The following is a 19,912-nucleotide window of genomic DNA, read 5'->3' on the forward strand; positions in this document are numbered from 1 at the left end:
ACACTGGGATCTCACTGTCCCCAAACATGCCAGCCATGCTCCTGCCTCAGGGCCTTTGCACTCATTATAACTTCTTCCTGACCTGCCCTTCCTCAGATAGCCACAACATTCCCTCCCTCACCTAGTTCTCTCACACATCACCTGCCTCCAGGGAGGCATGACCTACCAGCCCTCCATTCCTTTAGATGTTGTTGCTAAATTAAAAAAATTTTTTTTTTCTCATTCCCAAGTATACATAAGATTGATCATTTTAGGGGTGCCTGGGTGGCTCAGTCGGTTGAATATATGCCTTCGGCTTGGGTCACGATTCCAGAATCCTGGGATCTAGCCCAGCATTGGGCTCTCTGCTCAGCGGAGAGCCTGCGTCTCCCTTTCCCTCTGCCTGCCCCTCCACCAGCTTGTGCTTGCTCTCTCTCTCTCTAATAAATAAGTAAAAATCTTAAAAAAATTGATTTTAACTATTCTTAAGGGTAGAGTCCAGTGGCATTCAGTACATTCACAATACTGTGCACCTACTTGTCACCACTGTTCACCTGCAGAATCTTTCATCTGTCCCACTCATGCAGCCCCTGGCAATCTCTAGTCCTCTTCTTTACCTCTATGAAATTTGCCTGTTCTGGGCACTTCATGTAAGTGAAATCACACATTCATTCTTCTTCTTTTTTTTTTTTTTGTGGGTTTTCTTTTTAAAAACTTCATTTGTTTATTTGACAGATCACAAGCAGACAGAGAGGCAGAGAGAGAGGGGGAAGCAGGCTCCCCGCTGAGCAGAGAGCCCGATGCGGGGCTCGATCCCAGGACCCTGAGATCATGACCTGAGCCGAAGGCAGAGGCTTAACCCACTGAGCCACCCAGGCACTCCCACACATTGTTTGTTCTTTTGTGCCTCTATTTCTCTCTTATTCTTGAATTCTATCCCCTTCCTGCATTCTCCATCACTAGCTTACCGATGGCCTTTCTCCTGAGCAGGAATAGAAGCACCTGGAGGGCACGGAATATCTCTTTCTGCTTTGTACCTTCAGCAATGCCTGGCACACAGTGGTGTTCAATAAACCTCCCACGGATAAATGAATGAGGGAGCTCTAATGCGCAGCCAGGATTAAGAAATCAAGCCTCAGGGTCCAAGTAGCCTCAATTTCCTCACCTGTCAGATAGGGTTGCCAAGAATCCCCACCTCACAGGACGGTCAGGAGGGTTCAGTGATGTAATGCCTGAAAACGCCTTCCATGCTTGTATCCCAGGACCTTTAGCTTCTGCTCAGCCAGGGTCCCTGGGCCCCCCACAAGCCCATCCCAAGCCTCATTGGAACAGAAGGAAGACAGCATGCCCCCTATAGGAAGAGGGAAAGGACATGCCCCCTACAGGAAGAGGAGGGAAAGGACGCGCCCCCTACAGGAAGATGGGGGGTAAAGGACACGCCTCCTGCAGGAGGAGGAAGGAAAGGATACGCCCCCTACAGGAGGAGAAAGGGGGAGGACACGCCCCCAACCGGAAGAGGGCGCACCCCCACCAGAAGAGAAGCAGGAAAGCACATGTGCTCGCTCACCTGAAAAGAAGCATGAGGGCCTGGAAAAAGGTCCGAAAGTTATTGTGCTCAGTGATTTGGAACTCATCCTCATCACTGTCCTCATCCTCCACGTCGATGCCGATGTTGCCAAACACCTGGGGAATAGGAAGGTAATGAATGACCAGGGGCACCAATGCCCCCAGTGCCTTCAGGGAAACTCCACTCAACCGTCATGGCTGTCTCTCCAAACTGGGTTCCCCTGACCCACCCCTGCCTAAGGATGGTAGCCCTCCCAGGGAGGGCTCTAGGAATGCTAGGGGATCGGCACTCACCTGCATCCCGATGATGGCATAGATAAAGAAAAGCATGGCAATCAGCAGACAAACATACGGCAGGGCCTGGTGGGGAAAAAAGGCAATAAAGGAAAGTGCCAGGGGGCCTCTTATCCAAACCATTTCCCTCCCCATCCCAGGGCTCTGCCCCACTGGGCTGGGCGGCCCCAAGCTGTGCCAGAGTGGTGCCAGGGATCGGTGGGCCTTTTTGAGGTCATAGTGGCAAGAAGGCATCAGGGGGATTCTCAAGTCACACCAGGGGCCCACGGTTGAGAGAAGAGCTCTACAGATCACAGACTCTCAGCAAAGGGCACCACAGAGGCATTTCCACCTGGTTTCTACTTTCAGCCACAGCAGGGGTAGGGGAAAAATCTTCTCAGCCCTAGACTGGCGGCAGGGGCTCACCTTGAAGGACTGCACAAAGGTCCAGAGAAGAATCCGGATGGTGTAACCCTGACGGAGGAGTTTGATGAGCCGGGCAGCTCGGAAGAGGCGGAGAAAGCTCAAATTGATGAAGTTATTCTGGGGAGATGGAGAGAAAAGGGTGACCATCCACCCACCCCGGGGGGCTCAGAGCCGTCACCACTCACAGAGGCCCCTACATGAAGCCAACCAACAGGAAAAGCAAGCCAGACCCCAAATAAGGAGGGAGAGAAAGCACTATTAATGCAATGGTGCGGAGGAAAAACGTCGAAAAAGGAACAAAGTTGGGGGGAGAAGGGGAAGGGAAGAAAAGGCAACTCAAAAGCATAAACCCTCCCTGCCAGCCCCACCCGCGATGGGGAAAAGGAAAGAAAAAGGAAGGAAGAGAAAGGAACCGGGTGGGGTGGGGTGGGGAAAAATAACCAAAGAACAAGGGAAAGAAAATATATCCGAATCATCCAATCAGGAAAAAAATCGAGATGGTTTTTGTTTCTCCCAACAACCAAATGCACTGAGACGATAGGACACAAGCGGGTCAAGTTGCCGAATCCATCACACGTGTACGATGCACAAACACCAGGGCGGGGTGGGGGTAGCCAGCGCGCAGGCCTGGTGGACATGTGCGGGTTCCCAGGGCATGTTACGCTCCGGGCCAGAAATGCATCTGTCATGGGACTCAACGGGCACCCTGCCCTGCCCTGCCCTGCCGAGCTGCCCACCCGCTCCTGCCCGCCCTGACCTCACCCCACGGCCAAGAGGAACAGCGGCTCGAGCCAATCGGAGAAGCGGAAGAGCATCTTTTCTTACCCCCTTGGCGAGCGGGAATGGGGAGGACGGGAGGGAGCTGGGGCTGGTCGGCTGCAGGGCGAGTCCTCGCTGCCCGCTGAGTCGGAGAAGATGCATTTGGGGCCCTTTTCCCCCCTCTCAGGGATGGCTTCTCAGCTTCTGGGGCTGGGTGGAGTAGCACGGGACCAGGCCTGCGGGAAGCAGGAAGTACGCAGCGCCCGTGGGTGGGTGAGCTCGCCAACAGCCCAGGCCCACCAAGGGGCCGGTGCTGGAGGTGGGGCCGTCCCTGCCCCCAGGACCTCCCTGCGTGGGCCCTGCCTCTGCTCAAAGACCCCCTGACTAGTCACTGCCTCTACCTCCTCCCACCCAAGCCGGGAGAAACCCCCAGGGAAGGGGGGGAGGTCAGCTGGGAGGGGAGCCAGGAGAGCAGCGGGATGTGGGCCCCTGGCTGCCCCTCCCCCACCCTCGGGGGGGCGGGGAGGAGGGGTGGCTTGTCTGCTGGGGCCTCAGGGTCGCTGGTGGGGGACACGTGGCTCAAAGTCACAAATGGACCAAATGTGACTGGCGAAGCTCTCTCCTTGGGCCTAAGCGGTTTTGTTCTGATTAAGAAGAATTGCCAGTGTTTAAAAATCGGAGGTCTCCCCCAAATCTGGTGATTCTGGCAACTCTGGACCTGCCTCCAGGTTGGCAAAAGTTGGCTGGGGCTTAGATATGGCAGCCCCCATGAAGTGGGCCATGTGCCCTCTGGTTTGCCGAGGTCCCCCACGTTCTGGAAGTGGCACCTGCTTTCCTGGTCTATGGCACCTGCTTCGATGCCAGAGGCACTGGGGTGTGAGACCCCCGCCTCGGGCAGACCAGGAAAGCTCCGCTGGTCACTCCGCAGGCTGGAGGGGGAGGACCTTTACCTGGGCTCTGCTCTAGGGGATCTAGAGAGCCCTAGACATGGGCCATGTAGCAAGATTTCCACTGGCCTCGCCCTCACCCTTCACATGAGGCAGGGGCGACCATACAGCCTGCCCTGACAGTCACAGCACTCCTTTTGTTCTCAAAAGCTTGGCTGATGAATTCTATATGGGCATCCTACTTGGTGGCTCCTGGGGGCTTCCCAGCTACTGGGTCTGGCCTGGGAGCTGAGAGGCAGGGACGGGAGTTCAAGGAATTTCTGGGGCTGACGGGGAGGCCTCTGGATTGGTTGGCAAAGTCTAGGATGCTCGTTGGGACCCATCAGTTGGCCCTTGGGCTTCTAGGATGGGGGAGGGGACTGGGAGAGCCTATCCTGACCATCCTGGGCCCAACCACTGTGAGAAGCTCCCAGGGGCCCCGAACAAGCTCCCATTCCCAGCACAGCTGAGAGTCGCCCCCTGTGCCCAGCTGACCTGACTCCCAGCCCTGCTTGGCTTCCCAGCTCTACCTGGGGATGGGGCCGATGGCCCAGGTGTCCCCAGCCCCTCCCGACCATCCCCAGAGTACAAGCCATCCCTTCACGGGGCGGGTCATAACATGTGGACTCTGCCCAGCATGCAAAGGCAGGCGGGCCTGGAGCAGCTTCCCGGGACTCAGGGTAGAGCGGCGGGAGCCTGCCACCATGCAGGAGAAGCAAGGGGTCTCGCAGGGGGACGCGTGCAGAGAGCATGCTGCCCTTCTTGGAGCAGAGGAAGGAGACACATGGGGGAAGTAGGGGTGGAGATGAGAGAGGTCCAGGGGGTGGGGCAGGGGAAGGTACTTGTGTGCCCTCATCCAACCCTCCGTCGTCGTCTTGGTTCTGCATCAAGTCCTTCAAGTGCTCGCAGAACTTCTGGAGACTTCCCTCTTCCTAGCTTCCATCTTTCCATCCACAGCCCAGGAAGGAGCAGCTGTGCTCTCCTCCAAGCATGCCCCGTGCGCCCTGGTTCAAGCGTGATGGGGTGGGACGCAGGCCCGGGAAGGCTTGTCACGCTCAGGAAGACACGAGAACCAGCCATTGAAGGGTCCAGAAATCCTAGCATTTGCGGACCACACCTCCGCAGACCTTGCCCCTGCGCCCCAGATCCCGTACCACCTGCCTACTTGACTTCCTCCGGGGTGCCCTTAAAGGCACCTCAAACTCTGTGTCTACATCTGTGCTCTTCCCCCAACCTAGTCCTCTTCTGGCATTCCCTAACTTCTGTCTCCCAGTTCAAGCCAGACTCAGATCCCTCCAGGTACCTTTCTCCCCCAGCCCAGACCCAACCCATCCCCAGGCCCTGGAGAAGCCCCTGCTTAGGTGGCCAGTCCCCTCTCGAGGGGATCCTGGTGCTCCTTGCTGGCCCAGTCCCCTGCCTGGCGCTCCCTCGTGGTCTCAGCCATCTTGTCTAATCACACTTCCATAGCTGCACCTGCTCCAAATCCTCTCAGGCTTCGACAAGGCCCCAAGGGCTTATCCCCTCCTGACGTTTTCACTTTCCCTGGGTCAGCCTTCCTTCACTCTCTTTGCTCCCACACCCCCTCACTTGGAGACCCAGATGCCTGCAGGATTCCTCTTGCCACCGGGCCTTTGCACATGCTGTTCTGGGCCTCGAACGCTCTTCTCCCCCCTCTTTTGTTAACAGTGCTTGTCCTTTAGTTCATAACACAGTTGTAATTTCAGATGGGTTTGAGAGTGGTTATTTGATCAATGCCTGGCTTCCTCACTTTGGCTTTAGGCGAGAGGGTGGCAGTGATGGTGTCCCCTTCAGCCCACTTCCGCTTGCGGCACCACATTCAGAATCACAAAATGTCTGGGGGATGAGCGCACATGGTGTTGCTAGCGTGGGAGGGATCCTGGTATGGGGGTGGTCCTTCAAAGGGGCTCAGAGATGGTGGGGATGAGGCAGGGGAAGAAAGAATTTACGAGAATGAGAAGTATGCAAGGAGCAAGGAGTGTGCAAGTGTGCAAAGAGGAAGGGAGGGAGAGTGATGGAGATGGTGTGTGCTGGGGTAGGAGCGTGGGTGTGCAGGGAGGAACAGAGAGGGACAGGTATGTATGGATATATTCGAAGCGGAGAGGAGAGAGAGGAAGAGCACCCAAACAAGAAGTAAGGAAGAGAGTGTGGGTGTCGGAAAGCGGGGAGGGCACATGGGTTCAGCGACGGTGTGTATGACCTCCTCCTTGGACTTGGAAATTGACGTCTTAGCCAGTCAAACCCACGGGCCTGGAGTGGGGTGAGTTAGCCCGGTACCTAGGCTCCATGAAGCTGAACAGGAGACAGGAGCGATGAGTGGCTGGCTGGGGGCTCAGAGTGTAGGGAAGTGGGTAAGGGATGGGGTGGGAGACCCAGCCAGCTGACTAGTCTTGCGGGAGGCGTTACACAGGGCAAACCCAGTCTTCTCTTTGCAAAAGCTGTAAACCAACCCATGAAGAAAACCCCAATTCAGAACCCAATAAAAACAATGAGAAGGGGGGGGAGGGAGGGGAGGGAGGGAAGGAGGGGCTGTTGGAATGAGGAGGGAGTGGGAGTGGACTGGGGAGACAGACAGATGGGGTAGGGGGGCTGGGGAGGAGCATCAGGCAACCCAAGTCCATAAGCCCAGGGCAGGACGTGCAGTGCTGACGCGAGAAGATGCGTTCACAGTTAATGTAAGGCATTTAGACTTCAGAAAGAAGTAAGACCAACCGGATTCTAGATGCAGATGTTGAAGATGGAGGGGGAGCGGGCGGGCGGGGGCGGTTGGGAGGCGTGTTCAGCGTTTTTTAGGTTGATTTGTAACCAGTGCCAAAAAACCAATGGGTTTCGGTTCCCGGGCGGGGAGTGGGGGTGGTGGGTTGGGAGATAGTCATTGGTGTATGAACACACAGACCACGTCATGGATGAACAAATGAATTTCATAGTGCATTTTGATTGGATGAGTTTTTCAGACGGCGTTGTGCCAATATACAGTTTAAAGAGCAGGCATGAAAAGAGACAAGACAAGAAACACAGTCATTATCCATTGAACGCAGGGCAAACCCACGTCACCCGGCCACTTGGGGGCGGCAGCTGAGGCCCAGGGGGTCCCCCGAGCCCTCTCCCTCCCAAACCCTGGGGACTTGGCCTGGCGAGGGTCTGGCTCTTCCTGCCTCAGCCTGGCTGAGCTCTGGCTTGACCTAGCGGGCTTACCTGGGAGGCAGAAAGGGGAGGCTGTGGGCTCCTTGCCCCGCAGGTTGGGAAGATAACATCCCAAAAGGGTCCACACGCCCACCCTCTATCTTTCCCTCCAGGTGATTCTAATTCAGGGCCCCAGGGAGATGAGGCCAGGGAGGTGGTTGGCCCAAACCCCAAATACCGCGGACCCAAATACCTTCACGGTAATAATAGCAATAATAGTAACCACCATTCGGGAACAATCTATTTCCTGGCAGGTTCTGTGCCAAACCCTTCACGTGGATTGCTCACACCTGTTATAAGTTGTCGACTCCCTCCCTAGAACATCAGTCCCCTGGGGGACGGGGCAGGCATTCTTGTCTGTTTTCGCTTTGTTCCCCATCTCCGGTTTCAGAGCACTTACAGCAATGCCTGGTATGCAGCAGGCGCTCAGTGAATGCCTACTGAATGCATGGGTGAACGTGGACCTTGCAGGGACCCAGTGAGGTTAAGTGCAACTGTTGTCCCCATTCTACATGAGAGGAGGCAATGCAAGCCGGCCGAAGTGAACAGCTTGTAGGGAGGGGTGTTTGATCACTGTACTAGTCCTGATGTTCTTGAATTGGGGGCCCCGTGCCTCACCCTCCTGTCCTTCCCTAACCTGCCAGCCTGGAGGATGGGCCACTGGGTCCAGCCTGATGGATCTCTCATTGGTGCCTGGGGGTTTCAACCAACTTCCTCCACTTGCGCGGCTGGGGTGCTGGGCCACCCTTCTGACCTCTCGACCCAGAGGGCCACTGGTTCAAAACTGTCGTGTGCTCAGCTGGATGGTGAGATTTTGTGACTGCCAACGGGAGCTCTGGATCCCTTAGAAACTCAGGACAGAGATGAGGCCCTCCAGGTCCTTGGATCCTGCAGGTGGACCCTCCCCATTCCAGCTTGGATTTCCTCCCAGCTTTAGCACCTGGGCAGGTAATATCTCCCCATGGTGGCCGCGTGCTGGGCACTTTGTCATCCTGTTCTGCCTCCCTCGCCTCCTTTCTGTGAGTGGTCTCTGTTTTCTGATCTCTTCAGCTGAATCCTCCAAGGGAATTCTTTTCTGTCCTGACCCCCTGACCTGTATCACGAGCTAATTCACGTGAACCGTTTGGCACAGCACCTGTCATGCATCTGAGTGTGTCGTTCTCACCAGCCATTATATTTATTGCTATTATGATGAGGTTGATGCCCCCCGCCCTGCCCTTGGCTCCAAGAGTCTTTGCCTTTTTGCTCGCCCTGTGAGGATCTCCTGCCCTCCCAACAGTCTCCTGAGGGCTCCCAAGCCTGTGCTCACTCGCAAATGGCCAAGGAAGGGGTCTGAGGTAGGAGCTCTGGGGCCCTGAGTCTTTCAGATGAGGGGGAAGGACAATGTGGCTTGTGGGGCCACCGCAGAGATGCCCAGAGACCTCCACAAGTCACTAGTCTCCCAAGCCTGGGGATGGAAGAGGGTGGACATCCTGGGGACCTTCCTAAGGCCCTGGCAGTGGTGTCCCCTGTTGGCTCAATGGCCACGGCTCCCTCCTGAACCTCCCCCCCACGAACCAGAAGGTGGTTAGTTCAACCAGAATGGACTTGAAGCTGGTTTTTTCTGGGTCCCAAGACTGTGTGGTGTTTGGGGGCAGGGCTCAGCCTTGGGGTCTTGTAATTGTCCCAATGCACTCATCCGTATTATATATTCATAAATCAACAGCCAAGAGGCAGGGAAGTTCACGCTGCAGAGCTGGCCCCAGAACTGTGGCTTTGGGCTCCCCCGTCTCCCTAAGTTGCCCTTCTGAGGGGCTGCCCTTGCCCCTGGGGTCCCCACTTCTCCCTCTTTGGTCACGGTCAAGTGCTGGCCCCAGTCAGCTGTGGCTCTTGGGACCGCTGCTTTTGGAAGATTCCCCCATTCTCCACCCAGCCAGGAGTTACCCAGAGAGAAGCTGGCGGGAAACTTACCCCAAACTCCGTCACGAGGATGTCGGTGATGCTGCCCAGAACAGTCACAAAGTCGAAGATGTTCCAGGCATCGCGGAAATAATTCTAGAATGGGGACCCACAAGACAGGGATGCCAACGCAGGGCTCCACGCCTGGCTGCCACGGCCAGCCCCGGGGTACATTAGGGGAACAGCTGCCGATCAACCCAGTGCCCACAGCACTTACGGTCATTCAATGGCAAAATGCTGTGTGGGCTGCTCAGTATCATCTCCTCTGAGCTCCCCCTCCCCGGGACTGCACAGCTCTCCCAGCCCCAGAGGGGGGCCTCTGCAGCCCGAGTCAGCTCTGCTAGAGAGAGGGCTACCCTGTCCCTCTGACACATCTGACGGCTCCCTGACACCCCAGATGCTTTATAAATGATGTCCCTGGGATCCTCATGTAGACCCTCGGAGCAAAGGATTATCAACCATTTTTTACAAGGTGACTGAAGCTCAGTGAGGCCACTCGCCCATCTGAGGCGAATAGCATGGACGTGAAAAATCAGGATTTGAACCCAGGCCTGGGTGAGTCCAGAGTTTGTGTTCAAGACCCCACTCGTTATAGCACGCTCGCTAAGAGTGGGTTTTGGGTTCATATCCCCGCTTTGCTACCATTGTGCTGTGCGGCTGTGGGCCAGTGACTTAACCTCTCTGTTCTTCCACTAACTAATCTGAAAAAGAGAGATAGTAACAGGCACAAAGGCCTTCCTGGCACACAGCAGGCTTCACTTCCTGGTCCCCCTCATGGTTCTGTGGGGCCACGTTTCTCGTTATAGCCAATGGGTTTTGAGCAGAGATGGTATGAACCACCTCCTGGCCAGGGTCGGACTCACCAAACTCTTTTAACCCTGGGCTTGGTGACTGTCCATGTTCCAGGTGGTGGCTGCTCTGTGGGCCTGGGTCCCTGTGTAACTATGAGGCAAAGAGCCTCCTCCTTGCTGAATGTCAACAAAACATTTGTTGACCAAAGTGACTTAGATGTGGGGGTTGTTTGTTTCTGCACGTAAACTTGATCTATCCTGACCGGCACAGCCCTGGGCAGGGTGCTGGCTCGATCGGGTCACACAGGGACAGCACACTGCTGTGAAAATGCTGAAATGTTCCCCACGGTTTGAGCTCACACTGAGTAGCACCTTTGTCTGAATCCAAGGGTCTGGTTGAAACAGACAGCCCTGCTCTCAAGGCTCAGGGCCACCCAAATGACACGTAGGCCTTCCCAGCATCCTACAAAGCAGAGGCCAACAATGGGCTCGGGTCCCATTCTGAGGGATCAGTTCCTTCCCTGAGTGTCTGACCCTGTGGCAACCCTCTGCCTCAGAGAGAAGAACCCAGGCTTTGGAGCTGTGCTTTCCAAGATCAAATTCTTTCAGCCTGTCTGAGTTAAATGTCCTAGGAGTTGGACTGGTTGGGCCTCAGAGCCCCCTCCTGGAAGCCAGGGGTATAACAGCAGTCAGATCAGGCATGTGAATGCAAGCGTGAAGTTTGGTTATACAGTAGGTGCTCAATGAATGAATGCTATTTTATACTCAGCTGAAAGAAATTCGGGTTCCACTGGCCCTTTTGGTGTTTTTGTAGATGCTTCCAGGGCCCTGACCACCTCCCCTCATATTGTGAGTACACGCTTTCAGTTACTCTGCCCAGGGGCATCCTCTTTAGATGGGAAATTAAAATTCTCTTTGTGGGAAATTAACAGCTCCCCAGGGAGCAGCCCTTGACTCTGACTGATGGGCACTGGGGGATAAATACCCCAGCTCTCTCCTCCCCTCAAGTGCAAGGACTGTGAAGTATGTGCTCTCTGCTGCCTCCTGTTGACCCTCAATGGAACTGTGTCCCATAATACACCCTGTACTGGCTGCCTTCTGGCTCCTGCCTCACTCCCCACCCCCCACACTGAACTTCCTGGGCTTTTCAGATAAATTCCTTGCACTCAATCCTTATCTCAAGCTCTGTTCTGGGGAGTCCCAGTGAAGGCAACTTTCTAGGTGTCTGGCCACAGGCCTCAAGCCCCTGGACTAGGAAACTCCCCCCATCGCCTAAATTGCACATGGTGAACTTGGGGCTTCTTCTACACTGGTGAGAGAGGCTCCACCCCCATGGGATGGTCAGGGGTGGGTGAGATAGAGCCCCAGCCCTCGGGCAGAGCCACTTTCATTATCAAAAGATGGACTGGGGATTCAGAAATTGCACAGCACAGCTGCATTGGGCAGGTCCCGTGCCTGAGCCCACACCACGCTCCCCTCAGCCCTGGGAGGCTGGCATACAGCATTCCTATTTCTACAGTTGCCTCGCTTGAGGCCAGGTAGCTAGAAAGAAGATGGGGCAGGATTTGCACCTGGATGCGGGCACACCAGAGCCTGATCCCCACCCCTCATGCATGTCCTGCCATCCATCCTGGTGGCAACCCTGGGACTGCAATGCTGAGTTGGTGCTACTGCTCAGGATGGAGGGTGCCTCTCCTGCCTGCCTGGTGTTCAGCACAGGACCTGACAGCCCAGGCTGTCTCTTGGACCCACCTGGGCTATTTGTTAAAGATACAGATTCCGGGGGCGCCTGGGTGGCTCAGTGGGTTAAGCCTCTGCCTTTGGCTCAGGTCATGATCTCAGGGTCCTGGGATTGAGCCCTGCCTGGGGCTCTCTGCTCAGCAGGGAGCCCACTTCCCCCTCCCTCTTTATCTGCCTCTCTGCCTACTTGTGATCTTTGTCTGTCAAATAAATAAATAAAATCTTAAAAAAAATACAGATTCTGGGACCCCCACCTGACCAAGGGAATCTGAACTTCTGGGGTTGGCTCAGGGGCACCATTCAATTTTAAGAAATCTCCCCAAACGGTCCTAATAGGTAAGAGGGTCAGGAGCCTCTGCCTTGGAGGAGAAGGGGTGGGGGTGACCAGCCTTCTTATGACCCTTCCTGGCATTTACGGGACACTCCATGCCAGGCTTCACCCTAGCTTTATCCAGACAAACTTTATCTGTGCTGGGGTTTGCACAGGCTCTTCTGAGGAAGGGGAAGAGGACGGGCCCTTGCGATGGTGGGGGGGCGGTGACACAGCAGGGATGTGATCTGAATTGAGGGCTCTCTGGTCCCAACAATGACACTCTTTGCCACCTCAGGAAGCCAAGGTGAGGAGCCAGCCTCCACCCCACTGAGAGCCTGGCTGTGGCCACCGACTGTAGACCATTCTCCTCAGGGAGGTGGACTCAGCGGCTGGTGGGGAGGAAGCCATCTTGTATCGAGTCTGAGCTCGGCCACTCACTGGGGGAGCTTCTTGAAGTCACCCCAACACACAACCCCACCAGTTCAGGTTTTCTTCACTTTTTTTTTTTTTTTTTTTTTTTTTTTTTTGGCTCTGAACCTCCTTGGCTCCCTGGGAAGACCTTCTTAGAGGAAGCTTTGTAAATGCATAAAACAAAATACCCAGCATGGCAAGGGCCCCTGTTATCTTAAAATACGCTGATCACAGTATTTTTTTAAATTAATTAATGCACTTCGTCGTTAACACACTACATAACTTCTAGCTGTAGGTTTGAGAGTCACCAGCATTTGAAGTGAGGATGAACATAAAAGAAATTTGGAGGTGTCTGCGATCTCTTATCACGCCCCAAGAAAGCGTCTGATTTTTATCGGGGACCCAGGCTTTACTGAGGGTAACACGGCAGGGGGCTGTCTGCCTTCAAGATGGAAGGAAATGTGAAAGTCCAATTAGTGGCTTGTGGAAAATAAAGATGTGTTTTTTTTTCCCCCCATCTGATTTCACACACACTCCACACCCTGACCCCAACCCAGCCACATCCACGGATCCCTTTAGGGATCAATGGGCCTCTGGCTAAGACCTCCTGTATTAGTGGGAGATGAAGGCAAGGGAGTGGGGCCCCGACTGCATTTAAAAAAGAAAGGCAGGGGTGTGTGTGCCTGGGTGGCTTGGTAGGTTAAGAGTCTGCCTTCAGTTCAGGTCATGATCTCAGGGTCCTGGGATCTAGCCCCGCATCAGGCTCTCTGCTTGGCAGGAAGCCTACTTCCCCCTCCCCTCTGCCTGCCTCTCTAGCTATTTGTGATCTCTGTCTTTCTGTCAATTAAATAAATAAAATCTCAAAAAAAACCCAAAAACAAAAACAGAAAGGCAAGGCCATCAGTGGAACACACAGCTTAGGGCACAGGACACACAACAAGGGCACAAATCATCTCTGTTGTGTTTGGATGTCTGCCTGCTGCCTCCCTTGTAAAATGTACGTATTTCTGTGGATTGTGGTTTAGAACAGCTAGAACACCATGGACCTGGCCTGTCTGGATCTTGCTTTCCTTAAAGCGGATGGTAATTACGCCTACCGCTTTGGATCACTTTGAGGAATGACTGCACCAGGATGCACAGAGGACCCAAGAACCCTCAAAAGTTGGGTCTCGTTGGTGTCACTTGGCAAGTGTGCAAACACCTCCATGGGGTCTGCAGGCACTGGAGGGATGCTCATGCCACTGCTGGGGTTGGGGGTCCTGGGGCAGGTGGGGAGACCAACGCCCAGCACCCAGTGTCCCTCTGGGCATCCCCCACAACCCATGGCTCTAGCCCCAAGGCCGTGCTTACCAGAATCCCAAAAGCCATGACTTTCAGCACACATTCCAGAGAGAAGAGGGAGGTGAAGACGATGTTGAATACTCTCAGTGCGTTTTCATAAGCCACCGAGGCCCCATAGAACTGGAGAAGGGAGGAGGAAAGACAGTGGAGTCAGCGGGCAAGGTGGAGGCTGGGGAGGCAGGTGGCTTTGCGACTATCCTGCCCTGGGGCAGGTGGGACTTGGACATTAGGCTTCCCAACATCCTGTGGAGGCGACCCAGGCCCCAGGCAAGCCCTCTGTGGGCTAGGCTAATCTTTCCATAGCAAAACAAGCACTTTCTTGAGTCCTGCCTTAGCATCCCAGACCCTAGGACTGCCTGCCTGATGGCACTCCTGATGGGATGCAGGAGGACATCTGTAGCATCTTTCTGCAGGACTTTCTGGTGGTTTTTTTTTTCCCCCTTCAGATCTATCTCTCTCTTTAAATCCTTACCTGTGAACTCCCATAAAATCACTCCCCAGCCCAAGACTTAGAACACCTCCAGGATCCCCAAATCTTTCCTTTCATGCCTTTTCAGTCAGCAGCCCACCCCAGAGGTAACTTCTATTCTGACTCCTTCTGAACTCTTCTTGCCCAAACTCTTTAATTAGGTTCAAGTTTATAACCTTTAGCCCTGAGTACCAGGTTACAGGAGACATGGAAGGTAGAGGAAGAGGTTACAGTTCCCCACGAGAAAACCAACGCACCCAGAGGGGGGACTATTTTCACTCAACTCATCTGGTTTCCTCAAGAAGTCAACAGCATGGGGAACAAAAAGGATGGGGCAAGACAGATTTAAAAGACAAAAATCAGAGAAAATGTGTAGCCACTTGGATTTTGGCTCAAAAAGCAACTCATGGGGCATGTGGGTGGCATGGTTGGTTAAGTGTTAGACTCTTGATTTCAGCTCAGGTCACAATCTCAGGGTCATAAGATCGAGCCCCATGTCAGGCTCTGAGCTCAGTAGGGAGTCTGCTTAAGATTCTCTTTCTCCTTCTCCCTCTGCCCTTCCCCACTTCTAAAAAACAAACAAAGAAAAACCCAACTCTTGCTGTAAAAGATATTTTGGGGACAATTCAATATGTATCTTACAGAATTATCACTCATCTTGTTGAGCATAAGAACATGTAGGAAGGGGTGCCTGGGTGGCTCAGTTGGTTAAGCCTCTGCCTTTGGCTCAGGTCATCATCTCAGAGTCCTGGGATCAAGCCCCATGTAAGGCTCCCTTCTTAGTGGAGAGCCTGGTTCTTTCCCACTCCCCCTTCTCCTGCTCTCTCTAATAAATAAAATCTTAAAAAAAAACATTTTATTTATTTATTTGATGGGGGTGGGGGCACAAGTAGGCAGAGCGGCAGGCAGAGGGAAAGGGAGAAGCAGGCTCTCCACTAAGCAGGGAGCCTGATACGGGGCTTGATCCCAGGACCCTGGGATCACGACCTGAGCCGAAGGCAGCTGCTTAACTGACTGAGCCACCCAGGTGCCCCTCTAATAAATAAAATCTTAAAAAAAATAAATATGTAAGAAAACTTCTTAGAAATACATAATGAAGAATTTAAGGGCAAAATACTGTGGTGTCTATAATTTAAAATAATTTTAAAAATAGATGAAATGTCCAGAATGGGTAAATCCATAGAAACATAATGCAGATTGGTGGTTGTTGGGGGCTGGGGGAGGGGCTTGGGGGAGGGGTGGCTGGTCATGGGGATGGGGGGGTCCCTTTTTGAGGCAATGAAAATGTTCTGGAAGTAGGGAGAGGTGATGGTTGCCCAACCTGGTGAATGTACCATTGAACTGCACACTTTGAAATGGTTAATTTTACGTGATGTGAATTTCACCTCAAGAAAACAGAGAAAGATGAAGCAACCTTAGAACCGTGGGCACCTCTGGGTGCTGGAGACTAGGTATTCACGAGAGTGGGGTCTGGGGACCCGTGGCCCCAGCATCCTGGGGGATCCTGACTTGGAATGTCAGGATCCCAGGCCGATTCTGCTGAACCGAATTTTGCATGTTAATGAGACCCCCAGATGATCCGTGAACACACGGCAGCCCGAGAAGCGCTGTGCTATACTATTCCTTTCTCTTTGAAACTGCTCATGATTCTAACAATGAAAACATAAAAGAACTTGCTTATGGGGAAGCGTTTCAAGCAAAAATAGGCACTGCTTTTTTGCCAATCCAAAAATGAATAGCTTAAGTGTTTAGTGTTTTTGAAGTGTCAATAGATGTGCTCGTGTCTTTGCCTCAATGTCCTCATTCAATCCTTGTCCCCACTCGGGGACGGGAGGAATGTGCTATTATGATCATCCCCATTTCATTGACAGGGAAACTGAGGCCTGAGTGTTGCTGGTCCCTTGCGCAAAGTTAAATGCTGAGATAAATGGCAGAGTTGGGCTTATATCCGGACCTTTGGTTTCCAAACCACAGGGTGAGAGGTTCTGACTTTCACCCTGAAGAGGCTCCGTGGCCCTGAGAGTTGCGAGGTCCTTGCCTGCCCCTTCCTCCTCAGTTTAGCCACTGGACATTTATAAAGGGCCTCCTGTGCCCTTAAGGTGAAGGATTCCTTGAACCCCAGGAATTCAGGGGGTGACTGGGACTTGCCTGGGCCCTCGGAGCTCACAGGCTGGTGGGGGAGAGCACCGGGCAACCCGATGCTGATATGGCACGTGGGATCGCTGGTGCTTGCAAAGAAAGGTGCCTCGTGCAGTCATGGGATGTCAGGAATGGCTTCCTGGAGATGCAGCTGGAAGGAGCTGGCCAGGGATCAGCCAGGGCAGAGGCTCTGCGGCGGTGACGGAGTGTGATCTGCCTGGGAAACTTGGGGCACATGGCCCCAGTGGGCCAGAGGAGGACGGGTGTGAGGGGCGGGCACGCATGGGGCTTAAGCAGGCTGGGGGCTCACCTTCATCATAAGGACGATGGTGTTGAGAGCGATCATGGCCATGATGGTGTACTCGAAGGGCGGGGACACCACGAACTGCCACATCCGGTACTGGAAGCTCTGCTTGTTCTGGGGCATGTGTCGGGTCAGCGGCTTGGCACTGATGGCGAAGTCGATGCAGGCTCTCTGCAGGAGAGAGGCCGGTGGTGTGAGGGCCGGGGGTAGGAGAGCACCCCCCATCTCACTGGCCACGGCTCTCGGGCACATCCGCTTGAGCCTGTCTCCAGCCGGGATTCCCCACTCCCAGAGGCCCTTCACCAGACCACTTTCTTCTACCAGCAGCTGCGGCTCCTTGAGAAGTCATTGTCTGCCTGATCTGGTGCTCACATGCCCCTTGTAACCTCCCCGAATCCCCGCAGCAAACACGGGAAGTGGGTACTCTTGATAACCCTACTTTGCAGGGGAGGAAAACAGAAACTCAGAGAGGTTAAGCCCCTTGCCTGACGTAGCACAGCTGCCAAGTGGGCCAAACCTGAACCTGAACCAGAGTCTGATTTGAAGTCTGACCGTTCTTTCCTACTGACTATTTTGCTTCTTTTCCTCCTTCGTTTTACGGGAAGGAGGAATAATGGCTGCTTAGTCTTAGGGGCCAAGAGAGCAGAGGAAGGATGGATTTCAGGTCCTCTGCCTAGCTTGGATGATTCTAGAAGCGCAAAGAGCCAGGTCTGTCCTCTCTGGAGGACTGGATTTTCATTCATAAATATTCACCACCCTGCCCTCGGGGAGATCATACTCCCTCACCCCGCTGACATCAGACATTGATGTGTGACTTGCTCTGGCTAATGAGATGTGGACAGAAGGGACACGTGTCCCTTCTGGTCACACAGCACAAAAATTGGACCAGGGTTTGCCATTCTCTCTTCTTGATCTGCAGAGACTCAGAGGGTAACCAGAGTAAAGATGACATGGATCAGAGTCCCCGGAGACATGTGGTGTTGAGCAAGAACTCCATCAATCCCTTTGTGGGTATCTGGTGCCGAGATTCTGGAGCGGCAAAGCTATTCCAAACGGACTGATACAGACACCTGCGGTCGGTGTGTCTTCCTCTGGGAACCCCAGGACGGGCTGCCCTGCAGATGGACTTCTGCCTGCAGGATGCTGCTGTGCCCTCCCCAGATGCCCCCAAAAGCTGTTTCCTCAGTGTGAGTGTGTGTGTGTGTGTGTGTGTGTGTGTGTGCATGTGCGCGTGTATGTGTGTGTATGGGGGGTGTCCTCAATTTTTAAACAAGGGATGTAGGCAGGAAGTAGCACCTCATTTTTCTCCAGACTGTATTCCTCCATCATCTTGTCCCCCTGCTCCTGGAAGGTGATGATGATCAAGGCCACAAAGATATTGACGAAGAAGAAGGGGAAAACCACGAAGTAGACAACATAGAAGATGGACATCTCCATGCGGTACCCGGGGCTGGGGCCCTGGTTCTCAAAGGTGGCGTCCACGGAGTGCTTGAGGACCCTGTGAGGGGTGGGGTGGGGAGAGGGGGAAAGTGGGTGGGTCACAGGAACGGAGGGAGATGTTAAGAGAAAACAGCAAAGAAATGAGAGTAGTCGTTTTCAGACTCCCGTTACTGTGGTGACTTTACAAAGCCAGAAGTCTTCCCACCTCCTTTGTCTGTGGGGAGGGTCAAAAACAGCATCAGTTACCTTCACCAATGCTTCTGGAAGGTTATTAAGCGCTGGGCATGATTTTATTTATTTTCTTGGCCACCCTCTTGGGGAGGTTACCACTGGCTCCTTTTTGCACATGAGGAAATTAAGGTTTAGCAATTTAAAGTGACTTCCTAAAGTTCACCCACTAAGGTCTGGCCAAGTTGGGATGGGAAACCAGGTTGGTGGTGATGGATGGGAGGGTGTATAGGGTCATGGAGGCAGATATGAGTGTGTGTGGGGGCATTTAAGCACAGCTGGTGGTGGGAGCCGAGAAGGGGTAGTGGGGATGAACGTGGGTGTGTATGTGCATAGCTGCTCTACACAGTTGCACAGATTGTGCACTGCTCAAGGGTTCTGTGCCTAAGGGGTGCCATTCATACTGTAGACATGATAGATTTGTGTATTTATGGTGACAATTTTTGGGCAGGTGGCCATGAAATACCTCATTTGAACAAAACCATTAAGTATATTGCAATGATTTTCTGACAGATGGAAGTGAAGTCTGCTGAGGAAGAGCTGTCTAAAAAATTTTCTCCAAGGTGCCGTATGGGCTAGCACTGGCCCCATGTAAGTGGGTACTGAGTGTGTGTGTGGGTGGGTGGAAAGGCACATGAGGGCTTGTGTGTTTCCTGAGAGCAGGAGGGAGGGAGGCGAGGATGATGAGGGCACACTGGAGTCAACTTGCATTTCTGAGACTTCTGGGAGGAAGACCAGGACTTGGGTGAGGAGAGTGAGGCACTTGCCTTGGACACAAATTAAGGAGGTACCAAACCTCTCAGTCATCAGGAGAAATAGCATTTTACTGCAATATTTAAGCAAATTATAACAAATGCCAAAACGACCTATGATTAAAAAAAATCAACATTTTAAGTAAAGACAGGTCCAGCCCTGGACTTGTGCACGATTCAGCCTCACCCTGGCCCTTGCCCTGTTGTGGGCAAAGAATGATCCTGTGGTCAGAGGGACTTGGGAAATGTCATGTCCACACACCCCGGTCCTGGAGATCTGCGCTCACCGGCACAGGAAGGGTTAAGAGATGTGACTGCCTGTGTCTGGGGAGCTTTCCTGCAAATTAGAAGCAATGCCCTTTCCACAATCAGGGTCTGGCAGACGGAGCCCAGTGAGGGCTGGGTTCCTGCCCCACGGGCCCAGCCGCACATGCAGGCTGGCGTTCCGGTGACAGCCCCTCACGCCCCAGGCGGGGTCTCCACCTTGGGAAGCCAGGAGCCAGCCTCTCCTCAGCCAGGCCTTCCTCAGCACCCTCAGACCCTCCCCCGTCCTGCTCCCTAGCCGCCGCCCCCCAGCTCCTCTGTGGGGCTCTCTGGTGGGCCACTCACTGTGGCCAGCCTTCTCCCGTGGACACGGTGAAGAGAGTCAGCAGAGCCCACAGCACGTTGTCATAATGGAACTCGTATTTCTTCCACTGTCTGTCCCGTGCCTTCACCTCGTTCTTCTCGTAGAGGAGGTACTTGCCGCTGCCACAGAAAATGGGGGCCATGAGTAAACAGAAGAAGGGGACACTCATCTTCAGCAGTCAGAGAGAGGAGGAAGAGGAAGAGGGGACCACCAGCCCCCACTGTGTCCCTCAGCCCAGGCAGCAGCCTCCGACGGGTCTCCCTGACGTCTGTGCGTCCACTTGGAGAC

The 19,912-nt window shown here is 53.8% G+C and overlaps 1 protein-coding gene across 20 annotated transcripts in view; it reads right to left on the reverse strand.

The window, feature by feature from the left end:
- Nucleotides 1–19,912, reverse strand: part of CACNA1A (calcium voltage-gated channel subunit alpha1 A) — a 284,022-nt gene that overhangs the window by 24,799 nt on the left and 239,311 nt on the right. For 13 of the 20 annotated variants that reach the window (XM_032835843.1, XM_032835845.1, XM_032835844.1 and 10 more), the window contains 9 exons: nucleotides 19,606–19,743; nucleotides 17,873–18,074; nucleotides 16,583–16,747; nucleotides 13,674–13,784; nucleotides 9,081–9,164; nucleotides 6,660–6,665; nucleotides 2,245–2,361; nucleotides 1,840–1,905; nucleotides 1,547–1,662 (listed from right to left, as the gene is read on the reverse strand). In XM_032835843.1, the coding sequence (XP_032691734.1) occupies nucleotides 1,547–1,662; nucleotides 1,840–1,905; nucleotides 2,245–2,361; nucleotides 6,660–6,665; nucleotides 9,081–9,164; nucleotides 13,674–13,784; nucleotides 16,583–16,747; nucleotides 17,873–18,074; nucleotides 19,606–19,743 (1,005 nt within the window). The remainder of the gene's footprint in view (nucleotides 1–1,546; nucleotides 1,663–1,839; nucleotides 1,906–2,244; nucleotides 2,362–6,659; nucleotides 6,666–9,080; nucleotides 9,165–13,673; nucleotides 13,785–16,582; nucleotides 16,748–17,872; nucleotides 18,075–19,605; nucleotides 19,744–19,912) is intronic. The other 7 variants (XM_032835846.1, XM_032835855.1, XM_032835852.1 and 4 more) reach the window with 1 other exon arrangement.

This window comes from Lontra canadensis, unplaced genomic scaffold (genome assembly GCF_010015895.1).
Source record: "Lontra canadensis isolate GAN:19392208 unplaced genomic scaffold, GSC_riverotter_1.0 scaffold88, whole genome shotgun sequence".
Taxonomy (NCBI): domain Eukaryota; kingdom Metazoa; phylum Chordata; class Mammalia; order Carnivora; family Mustelidae; genus Lontra; species Lontra canadensis.